The sequence below is a fragment of the Polypterus senegalus genome, chromosome 1, assembly GCF_016835505.1.
Source record: "Polypterus senegalus isolate Bchr_013 chromosome 1, ASM1683550v1, whole genome shotgun sequence".
Taxonomy (NCBI): Eukaryota; Metazoa; Chordata; class Cladistia; order Polypteriformes; family Polypteridae; genus Polypterus; species Polypterus senegalus.
In genome coordinates, this window is record NC_053154.1 from 276,575,772 (window position 1) to 276,590,688 (window position 14,917).

At 36.0% G+C, this 14,917-nt stretch overlaps 1 protein-coding gene across 1 annotated transcript in view; it reads right to left on the reverse strand.

The window, feature by feature from the left end:
• Positions 1-14,917, reverse strand: part of LOC120542482 (slit homolog 1 protein-like) — a 349,841-nt gene that overhangs the window by 131,950 nt on the left and 202,974 nt on the right. Inside the window, exons 7-8 of the mRNA XM_039774990.1 lie at positions 5,942-6,013; positions 1,438-1,601 (exon numbers count right to left, since the gene is read on the reverse strand). Coding sequence (XP_039630924.1) covers positions 1,438-1,601; positions 5,942-6,013 — 236 coding nt within the window. The remainder of the gene's footprint in view (positions 1-1,437; positions 1,602-5,941; positions 6,014-14,917) is intronic.

Here is a 14,917-nt window from a genome sequence, read left to right on the forward strand (position 1 = left end):
TTCATGGGTAACGCAAGGATAAATGATTTCTCAGATTTGTTGTGTTACAACAGTACTTAACTTCTGAGTTACACAGCTTACATGTGGCTTTGCTCTTATCCAGTTGCTCTTAATGATGCACTGTTTGAATCCGTACAAAGTCCATGCATCTGTTTTAAGTGTCAAAGGTGGCAATGAGATAGTGCTTTTTCCGTAGAAAGCCTTGACAGGCACATTAGCAACATCTACTGGATCGGATGACAAAAACAAAGATAAGCAAAAATCTACATATATTAATTGAGCAGAATAGAGATTCACGAGATCAATCTTGAGAATTTAAGAATCGATATTGATTTGTTTAAATGAAAAATAACAATTGGGAAAAGCAATATTTTTACTCAGCCCCACTGATCAGCACTTCTGTCCCACACTTACTGGGACCTCAGTTAAATTGTGGTTGCTCACTGTGTGGAGTTTGAACATCTTTCCTGTGTCAGGGTAGGTTTTCTCTACACAAAGTGGTTTTGCATTCACATTCTAAAGGCATTTGTGTTTGATTAAATTAAGTCTTTGTTGGTTCAGTATGAATGTATATGTTCTCTACCGTGTTCTAATATCTCATCCACAGATGGCTTTTGCTCAGAACAATATAATGAAAGAAGTGAGTTTAGAAAATATAAGGAAGAAATTTACAATTTTGTCTTATAGACAAAAGAGATGTTAAACAGTAAGTTGGAAAAATTCAATTATTAAGTGTATGAAGGTTACATGATGGACAAAAACTATGAATTGTTTTTTCCCCTGCAGAAAAGGTAAACCAATATTAACTGTCTGAATCACTTTGTCATGACTGGAATGAAGGCAAGAAAGTACATGATACATAAAAAGTGGCATAACATTTAGTAGTTCTAAAGATTGACTACCCATTTTTCCCATTGTCATACTATATACAGCTAAGGTTAAGGATGGGAGCATGTGCTGATAGCACGTTGCCACACCCACCACACAATGCACCACCTAGATTGGGACTCAATTGCAGCAGGAGATGCCTCAGCACCACAGTGGAAAGTGTGAGGTTTTTGACGGTGGCTGGAGTACCAATCCTGCCACCAAGTCCCCAAAGTTTTCCCTCTAAGTTCTGTTTAATAACCTTATTGATACGTTTACAGTATGTTAGTGATACTAATTGTTTTCCAAGGATATAATATCTATACACTTCAGCTAATCCTGGCTAAGAACAGATGCCACATATACTGAAAAACCCCAATTTCATCCTAAAGAAAAAATCAACAGTTGTAAATTTGCAAGAAACATTAATACATAGATGTTAATATGCTACTGTAAGGCATTCTTTTTACTTTACATTAAGGATTGTGTCCACGCAAGGGCTTAGTCCTGGTGGGATGAGTTCTGTTGAAAAATGAGAAGGTAGTGAGTGGCAAAATTCATCCCGCTTACCTGAGCAGACAAATTCGTGTTTTTGAATTTCAGCTACATTGAGTCCACGCAGAGCTGGTGGAGCGACACACTGGGTAAATAAACCAATTGTTGGTCTCTGACGCAGCCACTGGGAAAGCCAGGATAAGTGACAATCACAGTTTAAGTTGTTAGAATGCAGACGACTAAAGAAAAAAAAAAGAGTAATAAAACATTACTCTTTGCAGACTTCTGCCATTCCAAAACAATAAAAAAACCTTTAATTTCAATCTCAACTTGTTTTTCTAAAAATGAGTAAACTAATGTTTGAAAAGTGTAGAACAATTTTTCAATTTAACAATCGCATTGTTACAGAGTTTAAAAATGAAAGATATTCTAAACTTTTGCACTTGAACATGTCATATAAATTGAAGAATAAATTACTATACAATAATACTTTTTTGGTGATGTTATGCCATTGTAGATACTGTAGATAGTTTTTCAAATGATTTCTTAATCAGATACAAATGTTCACCTGATTGTTTTCCTTTTGTATTTGCTCTCTTCCGTATGCTCATATTTATTTGAATTTTTTTTGTAATTAATTTAGCTACAGTTTATTACTCTTGGTTTTATATACCCCCGCCCCCATTTTTAATTTACACTCAAAATGGTAAAATTAGGACACATTTATATATTGTAGTTGATCTGGAAGGTTTATGCCAGTTTATCGCTGAAAATCTGCATGGCTTTATTGTAGGCCGTATATATGATTATAATTTTGCATAAATGGTAAACTCTGAGGCCACTTTTTAATGTATGTGATTGGGATGCTCCAATCAATTGGCCACTGATTTAAATCAGATGATTTTCACTAAAAAAAAAACTAAATTTGTGATCGGTAAAAAGGCAGATCACTAAAACTGATATTTTCATCCCCTGATTTTCTATTCTTTACAGTTATTTAGTTGTAGTGCTCATTTATGTATTTAGGTATTACAGTAATTTAGCCAGCGTGCAGCATTTTTGTTCCTTATGCAGTAAACTTCCTGCAGTTTAAACAAACAAGAGTGTGGGTAAGCTTGTTTTATCAGTGAACAAGAGGCAATTGGTATATTAGCCTTTACATTAAAGAAAGTGGAGTAATAAACTGAAAAAAAAAGTCATCAGAGAAGCTGCCCTGTGCAACTAGACAAACAGCAAGAAAAGCTGTTTTAAGGAAATCAGACCTTTATTTTGTCCTTTAAGTTAAAATGGACACTGCCCGAGTTTGGACAGCCTGCACTTTAAATTGGAAAAAGGAAAGATAAACATACATTTGAAATTGCTGCTCAGTAAACTATAGCAAACAATATGCTGTTTTTAAAGAGTTGTACTATGTTTATTATTTGTTGCAGTGTGTCATACGGCATAGGGTTTGGTAAGAAACAAGTAATATCTGATTGAAATGGTAATCCATATTTTATAATTACACCTCTAGAATTACTATTTGAAATTGGTTAAAAATTCAAATTCTCACTTAGTGGATCTGTTCAAAACTTTTTTTAAACCTGGCAGTATCTAATCAATAACATTTTAGAAAAAGGATTCTCCTTCATCTTTTCTAAATTTTACTCTTGCTGTTGGCCTTCCTCTCCTTCTCTTGGGTGGGGGTTGAATTGAATTTAGTTTGTTAAGTTTGACTTGTTTGTATGGAATGTTACATGCGTTTAATAAATTCAGTTACAAAAAGAATTATGGATGTCTAGTTGATACACTGAAGAAAAAAAAAATACCTGTATAAATATAGTAAATGTTGCACAATTAATGATCTAAAATGATTAAAATGTATAAGTGAATGTATATTTACATTTAAACAGCTTTTAATTGCCAATATCAATCGTGTGCAAATATACACATATTTATTTATTATTTTTTATTCAATGTAATCTTGAGTTGGATTGCATCACTTTCATCATGTTTGTGTGACTTTTTCATTCAGACAGACCTCAATAGAATTTGTAATTAAAGTAGCTTTTAGATAAATGGTAGGTTTAATCTGAATTAGATACATTGACATCCACTGTATAAACTGATTTGAGATGTTAGACTTTATATTATATAATTAAAAATGACTCTGCTTTATAACATTATACTGTATTATCATACCTGCTAAATTTAATTCAGGGCCATTGGTAGCTAATGTTTCTATGTCTTTTTGTTAGAAATAGGTAAGGCATTTTTTTTAAATAATAAGTAAGAATAAGCAATATATATTTAAATGACAGTTCAATTGGAAAGGCTATTACCCAAATAGTGGTCTAATATGTCATAACTGAATAGTAATATTATGTTAGACAAAAAGTACAGTTGAAACATAATCTGAAATGGTGTGTAAAAGTTAGAAAAGTTGAATTCACTGATAGCAAATTGAACAGCTATAACTAATAGTATGATGACTAAAAACACAGATACAGTAGGCATTAGAAAGAAAACCTCAATAAGCAAACTGTTTCCTGTATTACAGTGTAAAGTATATGTGGAAATAAGTATAAAAAGGACAATGACCAGAAAAAAAATTGTACATTTAATAAGTGGATTCCTCAACTTATTTCTCAGTATAAAACTATTTTGGTATATTTACTTAAATTGCTATTACATACTTTCACAAATGAATGTATCTTTCAAGTTAAATTTGGCATAAGCTGTTTTAATTTATATAATAAATGCATTGTTTGTGTACTGGAATATTTATTCACTGGCATAAAATACCATACCTCAGTAACCTGAATAAGAAATAGGAAGATGTTGACCAAACATTTACCAATAACAGCTGGTTGTATAATTATGTTTGAGCTAAGCAGAAACTAATGTGTGTTTAAGTGTGTATTAGAAAATATTTACATAGAAGTGTGGATGTTAAATTAATACCAAATGAAAACAGATCTACCAGATGGAGTTTAAGTATTATATACATTAATCTCCTATCTTTAAGCTTTTCAGTGTTTCATCTTTGATGAAAAGAAACATAATATCTACTATAAGTAAAATCTGTAGAATATAATTTAAGATTACATTTTAACATAAGGTCGGCATGGCCCGCCGCCAGAAATATTTGTGCCCCAGACAACTGGGTACGTGTGGGCCCCTCTGCCTTCCCCGCGAGTCCCCACATGCCAAAACCTTCAAATACGTATACAAAATGATCGAAATGTAGTTTATCCGACAGCGACAATGCTGCATTTATGAATACCATACTTGATGAGTTAAGCCTTCTCGCACATCAAAGTTTGACTGCAAGAAGGAAAGCCAGGGCTAACGGAAGCTCGTAGTGGAATTGAAACAATACATTAATGAGAGGCCTATGTATTATCTAACGTGTAACGGTACAATTATACCAATGCAATGAATAGGAGTAACATCTGAACATTTTAATATATACTAACGGTTAGGGTTATCTACATGGTGTACAATCAGTATGGTAACTTGCTGTATCAAACTTCAAAGTTTTCAAAAAATCCGGGTCATCCAGAATCTTTAGTGATACACACAAAACCAACGCACACTTGTCACTGCTTTCAAAGCAACAATAAACACCCAAGCAAATGAATGATCAAACTACGGAGACAGACTTCTACTACACCATACACGTCAACATCCATGATAGTGCACAACAATATCGCTCTTGTCTGAGACAGAACAGCGCCTGTGTGTGTGAAACGGAAGTATTCAATTACAGCGGCAAAGTCAATCCATTATCCACGTACCCTGTACAACAAATATACTACTCAACGTCAAGCTCAAGGACGTCGGTGTCGGCTCTCCTTTGCCTTTGAGAAGCTGCCGGCCCCCTTTGACATGCGTGCTTCACACGACACGAGCACGATATCTACTTGCGTGGAGCGTGCGGCTATTAAAACACTCACTTGTATTGTTGTAAGCTAAATGATGTAACTTTTCTATTACATGTAACTTGAATAATTGTCTGAATATATATCTACACGCATAACATCAGCATAAAAAAAATCAAGTGTGATGTGGCCCCCTTCCGTTAGGGCCCTGGACCAGAGTCCCGTTTTTTCCCCCCTGGAGGCGGGCCTGGAGTGGGTAGCGCTGCTGCCTTGCTTCCTGGGTCCTCCCTGCATGGAGTTTGCATGTTCTCCCCGTGTCTGTGTGGGTTTCCTCCGGGTACTCCAGTTTCCTCCCACAGTCCAAAGACATGCAGGTTAGGTGCATAGGGGATTCTAAATTGTCCCTAGTGTGTGTGTGTGTGTGTGTCTGTGTGTGTGCGCGTGCGCACCCTGTGGTGGCTGGTGCCCTGCCCGGGGTTTGTTTCCTGCCTTGTGCCCTGTGTTGGCTAGGATTGGCTCCAGCAGACCCCTGTGAGTTTGGATATAGCAGGTTGGATGGATGGATGGATTTTAACATAATTTTTCAGGGTTACTCTAGAAAGGAAAAGCACAATAAATACATATTATTTACAAATCCATTGTCCATTCAAAATAAAAATTGTCATTTTAAACTTAATCAAGGATAATAAAAATGAGAGTTCTGGAATGCTACTCACAAGGTTCTCAGCTTAGGCATATGGTTGAAACTAGAGACAGGGATACTGGAGACGTTGTTGTTGTTCAAGGTTCTGAAAGATAACACAACAGATATAAGTTCATCTTTGTTACCTATGTATCATAAAACTCTTACTTGTTCACTGCAAATACAACAAATGTGCTTCTGGCTTTTAAGGAATTCCCAAACATGCATGTACTGTGGTCTAAATAATTTTTGCACATATTTTTTAGCCCTGCTTTTAGAAATTGATGTTTCATGTTTTCTTTTAAATAGTCATGTTATACAAACCATGCAAAGTGTACTTAATGTTTTCTGTGATCTATGTTTTGAGATGGTCTTTATATAAAAACATTTATATGTTACTTATATAAAAGCCAGATCGAATGTTATTTACCTTGATTTACCATCATTTAGACTGCAGAGTTTCCTGTGTTTGATCGACATGGGCATGCTGACAAAGTACATGTGCAATGCTACTTCAGAATTCAACATTATAGAATTCATGTCAAAATTTTGTCAAAAACCCTAACATGACATTACATAGATCGTTGTAAACAGAGAACACACATGAAATGTATGTGTTTCATAAAATGATATATTATTTACCCTATACAACTCCAGGCACCTCACACCCATATAAACAAGACTTGAACTGTGGCGGTGGTGGGATAGGATAGTAGGGTGCTTGCTGCTTGTGCTGATTGACACATTTACAAAACAAAAGACGGTAATGAAGGGGTGCGAACATATTTTAGGTGGCCCTGGATTATGAGTTTTTTCATAGGCTTCAGGGATTCTAGTGTTAAAAACGTTTTATACTAAACTCCTACACAACCAGATGCATAGATGGCTTATGTTCTACAACCCCAATCCCAAAAAAGTTGTAAAATTTAAATAAAAACAGAATGCTATGATCTGCAAATTTCACAAACCCATATTTTATTCACAGTAGAACATAGAAAACAAATCAAATGTTTAAACTGATAAAATGTGCCATTTTAAGAAAAGAATAAGGTCATTTTGAATTTGAAGGCAGAAACACAATTTAAAAAAGTTGGGACAGGGCCATGCTTACCGCTATGTAGAATCCCCTTTTTTAACAACAGTCCATAAACATCTGGGAACTGAGGAAATCAGTTGCTTGACTTTTGGGAGAGGAATGTTGTCCCATTCTTGTCTGATATAAAATTTTAGCTGCTGAAAGTCCTGGGTCTTCTTTGTTGTTTCATGATCCACCATATGTTTTCAACTGATGAAAGGTCTGGACTGTAGGCAGGCCAGTTCAGCACCTGGACTCTTCTACTACAAAGCTATGCTACTGTAAGTGATGCAGTATGCAGTTTAGCATTGTCTTGCTGAAATATGCAAGGCCTTCCCTGAAAAAGACGTCATCTGGATGGGAGCATATGTTGCTAATAAAACATTGTATATACCTTTCAGCATTGATGGTACCTTTCTAGACACTAATGCACACCCATACCATCAAAGACAAAGGCTTTTGAACTGAGCCCTGATAACAAGCCAGATGGTCCCTCTCCTGTTTAGTCCGGAGGATACACGTCCATGTTTTCCAATTTCTAATTTTGATTCGCTTGACCACAGAACAGTTTTCAGTTTATCTCACTCCATTTTAAATGTGCTTTGGTGGCACCGATTCTGGATCATGTTCACATATGGCTTCTTCTTTGCATGATACAGCTTTAACCTGCATTTGTGGAGGCATGGCTAACTGTGTTCACAGACAATGATTTCTGGAATTGTTCCTAAGCCCATGCAGTGATTTTCATGACAGAATCATGCATGTTTTTAATATAGTGGTGTATGAGGGCCCAAAGATCACAGGCATTCAATACTGAATTTCAGCCTTGTTCCTTGCACACTGAGATTTCTCTAGATTCTCAGAATCTTTTGATGATATTATATACTATAGATGATGAAATATTCAAAGTTCTCACAATTTTATGTTGAGGAACATTATCCTAAAATTGTTCCACAATTTGTAGAAGCAGTTTTTTGAAGATTGGTGAGTCTCTGCCCATCTCTAGTTCTGAGAGATTCTGCTTCTGTAAGATGCTCTTTTTATACCCAATCATGTTACTGTTCTGTTGCCAATTAAAATGATTAGTTCTTCTGGTTGTTTCATTTTAGTGCCACATACTTTTCCAGCCTTTTGTTGCCCTCATCCCAACTTTTTTGATGTGTTGCTGCTATCAAATTCAAAATGAGCTAATATTTTTCATGAAATAGCAAAATGCCTCTCTTTCAACCCATATGTTTTTTATGCTCTATTATGAATAAAATATGGGATTATGAGATTTGAAAGTTTTTGCATTCTGGTTTTATTAACGTTACACAGCATCCCAACTTTTTTTATTATTAAACTATAGACCACATGTGTTAAATGTTTATTTTTTATTAACAAAACTAAATTCTGTAGGCTTATTGTTGAGTGACTATAAAAATACTAAAATAATTAAAATTTATTTAAAATACATACTTTATCTAATCAAATATATATGAAAATATGTATCCATAATAAATATGACATAAAAGAAAGTAAAATTCTTTTTATAATTACAAGCTGTCATACTGTTTATTTTTTTTCTGTAACGTATCTATCTGAAACAAGGCTTAATTAAAAAAAGTAGTTTTCACCATTTCTCTAACAAAAATAAAAAAAAACAAAGATTTTATATATATTCATATATATACTGTAAATATATATAGAGATATACAGTATATACTGTATACAGTATATTCTCACACAATCAATTAAAATTGGCAATTAAACACTACTTAAATGTAAATATACATGTGCTTATAGGTTTTAATCATATTCAATCATTAATTGCACTTCAGCTTTTTGCTGTTAAAATATACATTTACTATACATATTTATAAAGGTGTTTTTTTTTCTTCAGTGAATCAGCTAGACATTTGTAATTCTTGTGGAGTAATTATAAAATGGTAATCCATCATTTTAATTATGCATTAGATATTTCTTACCAAAACATGTACTCTATGTCAAGTACAAATCTTTACAGCCACAAATGTATCAAATGCTCATAAGTTGTTTATCAAGAAGACACAAGACTAACAGGTTTATAAGTAAAACATAAATTTTCCTGTTAAGCTAACATGCCTATTTCTTACTAAGCAACAATCAGAGGTGGGTAGTAACGAGTTACATTTACTCCGTTACATTAACTTTTTTTAAAAAATTGTACTACTAAGAGTAGTTTTACTGCACCATACTTTTTACTTTTACTTGAGTACATTTGTGAAGAAGAAACACTACTCTTACTCCACTACATTGGGCAACACTCGACTTGTTACTTTTTTCCATTTATACATTAAACTATATTTTTGCAAGGGAGAAGTTGCCAGTGGATCTACTGCATGACTGTTTCAGCAATCAAACGTAGCCATGCAGTCACATGACCACACACAAACTTCCTGCGTCTTGCAGTCTATGAGAGACTTTTTAGTCATGCGGGGCTCCTGTTCAGTGCTAAACAGTCACAGCTTCACTGCTAGAACCAGATGTCTTTTAACTTCATATCTTTTCTTTGATTCCCCCTTCTTTTTTGTGCTGACCCGTATATATACACTCCCTTCTCTGGAAGCCAATAAATTAATTGAGAATGATCGGACCCGCACATGCAGGTGCGACTCGCTCCAGCTACCTCATTAACTCCCCGCAGTCGTGCAATTGTACCCACGGAGAGTGACACAGCTTTATGGATTATACCACAAAGTGCATATGCAGTATTATACTGTCAGTGTACAGGATATCTTGTCACTGTAAGTAGTTTACACTGTTCATGTTACCTACTGTAGGTATCGGCTTCATAAGCTTTGTTGTGAAAACCTGAGATTTGAAACTTTGTGTGATTTATTTTTACTTTTTTTATTATTTAGAAATAGCATAATTTGCACATTATTTTATATTTTTGTTTGTCTTATTACATTTCTAAAAAATAAATTATTTATTATGTTCAAACAGTTACTCAGTACTTGAGTAGTCTTTTCACCAAGTACTTTTTTACTCTTACTTGAGTAAGTTTTTGATGTACTACTTTTTACTTCTACTTGAGTAATATTATTTTGAAGTAATGCTACTCTTACTTGAGTACAATTTTTGGCTACTCTACCCACCTCTGGCAACAATTTCAAATTTTTCTTTATCTTTTCTTTTTCCAATTAAAAAGGTAAGCTGTTGGCTGCAATTAAAACAATCACGCTGTACTAACTAAAACGGTGTCTGTTTTAATTTAAAGGACAAGATAGGTCTTAATTAATTAAAGTAGTTTTTCTAGCCGTCTAATTAAAGGTACAGGATGACTTCTCTGAATCGGAACATCCCTAACATTCTCTTTTCCCCTGAGAAACTTTATACAGTTATGCCTTAAGGCTTAGTGTCTAGTTTTTTGTCACATTCATTCTATGGGTACTTCTCAGATCTTCTTTTGACACCATTATGCATAGGATTTCAAGATTTTCTTTCATTTCCTCCTTTAGCCTGTAGGTGTCAGCTCAAGTCTCCAGCTGCCTCTTTACAAAGTGATCTGTCACTTTGTTTACAGTCACTTGTTGCAGTGTTCAGTCATTGAATTAAATGGGTATGACAAGTGAGCAGAAACTGTCCTTCCGACTGGTGCAGTCAACCCCTTGGGTCCTTCAGCATTCCTGGGGCACCATGCTGAGCCACACAACACGTATCTTAATAACTTAATTAACATTTAAAGCTGTCATAACACTCCAATTCAGCTCTGCTCTTCCATGACCTTAAATTCAGCCTTACTAAATGTTAGAGCATTAACCACTTTTTATATTAACAACCTCATTATTGATAGGAAAATCAACTTTTTTACTTAAAAGTGAAATGTGGCATAGCTTTGATGGTGCTACAGTTTTAACTAAAACTGCACCTCCCAATTACAGTTTTACTCATGCAGTTTGCTAAGGCAACCAAGGCAGAGTTTTAGCAAATTTTTACTTGAGCCAATTAAAGTGTAAAGATGTTGACTTTGGTACATTCGCATCTTTTGATTGTCTTGTCTTGTTAATGAAGGGGTGTCCCAGTCACTTGTATTGTCCATTTATAGACCTCCTAAACATAATGCATTCTTCACTGAGGAATTCTCAGACATAGCAGAGCTGAGCATAAATAGAGATAACTAAATTGATAGTCCATTATGAAATATTGAAGGCTAAAATAACTGGTGCGACTGGTACACATAACAGTGTAGTCTGCCTCTCAAGGCAGACTAAAATTATTCCCTAAAATTATAAATGATAATGCTGGTAATCCAAGAGTTTTATTCTCAACTATTGATCATCTTCTAAACTCAGCTCACTCAGTGTAATGCCTCCTAAAAACTACTAGCGAAACTTGTGAGTCTTTCACCATATTTATTAAACACAAAATGAATGACATTAGAAATAATATAGTACATCCTCCCAATGTTAATCCGACTGAACCCCAGTATTCCCTTTTAAGTGAGTTAAATTATTTTACCAGAACAGATTTACCCAAACTACATAGAATAATTTCTCAACTGAAACACTCCACCTATGTCGGTGATCCATTATCAACAGGCTTTTTCAAAGCAGTCTCTGATGTCCTAATTGACAGTGTGCTTGACATAGTGACCTCGTCATTAGATATGAGAGTGTTTCCTGGCTGTCTTAAAACTGCAGCTGTCAAACCCCTGCTCAAGAAAAATAATCTCAACTCCTCTGTTTTTGACAATTTTAAACCAATATCTAACCTGCCCTTTTTAAGTAAAACTCTAGAAAAGGCAGTCATTATGCAGCTAAATGATTACTTGAATAAACATTCTATCTTGACAAGTTTCAGTCAGGTTTTAGAAAAAATCTCAGTACAGAAACTGCACTGGTTAAAGTAGTAAACGACTTGTAAGTTAATGCGGGCAGAGGCTGTATATCTTATTCTTGTTCTCTTAGACTTGAGTGCAGCATTTTACAACAATGATCACAGTATTCTTATAAATTGCCTTAGTCAATGGGTGAGCCTCTCTGGCAACATCTTGGTTTCAATCCTAACAGGTAGAAAATTCTTTGTTAGCTGTGGTGATTATACCTCGGAGATGTATGATATTTTATATGGTGTACCACAAGGATCTATTCTTGGTCCAATGTTCTTTTCGATCTACATGTTTCCATTAGGTCATATTATCTCAAAACACAAGGTGAGCTACCACAGCTATGCAGATGACACACAGCTGTATTTATTGATAGCGCCTGATGACCCTGCCGATTTTGGTGCTCTGATCCTGCGTCTTATTTGTATTTCTGAATGGATGAGCAGTAAATTTCTCAAACTAAATAAGGCAGAAACAGAAATCTTAGTGACTGGCAAGAATGTATGTATGTACTGAGGGCATAAGAAATAAACTTGATCCTTAGGTTTCAAAGTAAAGTCGGTAGTAAAGAATATAGGATAACTATTGACTCTGACCTAAATTTTAAATCACATATTAATCAGATAACTAGGACTGCATTTTTCACTTAAGGAATATAGCTAAAGTTAGACCCCTCATAACATTGCAAGACACTGTAGATTACCGTATTGCACTCCTTACAGGACTACCTAAGAAAGACATCGATCAGTTACAGTTAGTGCAGAATGAAGTAGCAAAAATCTTAACCAGAAAGAGAAAATCTGAGCACATTTCACCAGTTTTAGCATTGTTACATTGGTTACCTGTGTCGTTTAGAAATGACTTTAAAATACTACTAATGGTTTACAAAGCCTTAAATAATCTCGACATATCCTGTATTTTGGAATGTATGTCCCTTTACACTTCAAGTTGTAACCTCAGACCTGTGTTGTTTATAATGCCAAAAGCTAAACGTAAAGAAAGTGGTGAGGCAGCCTTCTGTTGTTATGCACTTAAAATGTGGAATAGCTTACCGATAGAAATTCGCCAGGCTAATACAGTGGAGCATTTTAAAAAAACGGTTAAAAACACATTTCTCATACAGTAGCTTCATTTTACTTTAATCCTGATATTCTGTATTTGCATGTAATTATCATTATCATTCATGGTGTTCCCAAATCCATACTAACCCCTACTTTCTGTGCTGTTCTTTTTCCAGTTTTCATTACCCGATCAAAGCACCGTGATGTCCCTACATTGATGGATTAAAGGCCAGAGGTCCACATGACAATCATCAAGTTCTTCTATGTGAATCCTGAATACCATGAGGACTGATTGAGGTCATTTATGTTAGGTAGAATGCCTAGAGGGGGCTGGCGGTCTCGTGGCCTCGGAACCCCTGCAGATTTTGTTTTTTTTTCTCCAGCTGTCTGGAGTTTTTTTTTTCTCTTTCTTCATCCAGCACTTTGAGCTACATCATTTGCATGAAAACGTGCAATATAAATAAATATTGTTGTTGTTGTTGTTGAATGTCCAGTGGGTGCTGTGTGGTCTTTTGGCCTTGGAAGCCCAAAGGATTTTATTTTTTTCTCCAGCCCAACTGGAGTTTTTTACTTGTTTTTTCTGTCTTCCATTTGACCTTACCTTTCCCTTTGTTACATACTGTATAATATTATTGCCTGATCTTGTTTATGTTTTACATCTATATATATAATTCACTAAGGCAAGACACCCATGGAAAGGCAAGACACCCATGGAAAGCACGGAAGGGGCGTGGATTCACTAAGCCGCCGACAAGTAAGATACCTATGGTGCACACAGGGAGGAGCCACGGCCACCAACTCCAAGACCATTGGATACGACGACAACTCGCAGAGCCACGCCCACCAACACGGGCGCGACGACACAGAAAGAACAGCGTCATTTATATTTGTCTGTTGTAGAGGCCTCATGTACCTCCGAGCCACCTTGTACTGTTCAGAGAGGCATGTTTCTCGTGGAGGTGAGTCGCCATATGCAACGTGTAAAACAGTTTGCGAGGGGTATCCCATGGGATCCTTAAAACAATCCTTTACAACTGAGGTTAAAACACAATGAAGTAAGCAGTCTTTAAAAACTGAGTTTTCGGTTACGACGCACGACCACGTGCACCATAGCAAACTGTTTTACACGCTACATACAGCAATTCGCATCTGCGACAAACATGCGTCTTCTTAGATGCTCCTGCACTTTGTTCACACCCCCCTCCCACCTCGCTACTACCGTGGTCGGGTGTCTTGGTGGATTATATATAGAAAAGCAGCCAAAACCGCACAGAGCAATGAAAAGTCTACGTCAGTCACAGGTACATCTGAACTGTACAAAGACGACAATGACTCGAGTGACGAGTTGGAGGTGGGCACATGAGCGGGCAGTGCATACTGAACGAGAAATCAGCAGACTAGCATGACGGACAGAGCTGAATGGACGTCCTTCTCCTCTCCTCCCGTTCCAGACTCCGCGCCGTGCACCCCCATCCCTCCGTCTGCCAGTTTTCAGTCACGGACGATTGTGTGTTGGTTCGTTCCGTGCATTGTTACAATGTTGCTTTTCTTACTGATTTATTACATTACCGATTTTTCAAATGTTAATCTTCTCCCTGTGCTTAAAAATCATTAAAAAACCAGCCAGATTATGCGGTGTATGGTACGCTGCGGGTTGGCTAGTTTACCTTATTTTATTTTGCAAAGCACTTTCGACTATATTGTTTGTATGAAAACGTGCTATATAAATAAATGATGTTGTTGTCTCCCGTCGCTAGTCCTTTTGTGTCTGAAGGAGACACCACATAACGAGCTGGTCCTACTCTCTAGTATTACTCAACAGTAGCACTCCTTCTTTGGCCACAGGCTCCTCTCCCTGAAACTCACTCCTGACCACCTGCCTCAATTCCTCTGTACCATCGGTTCCCCCAATCCTGCCTCTTTCTTTCTTTCCTTCTCTTTCTTTCTGCTCCCTTTCTCTTTCTTTTGCTTTAACCTCCAATCCTTCCTTTACATTCTGTTCTTTTTCTCTTTCTTCACTTTCCC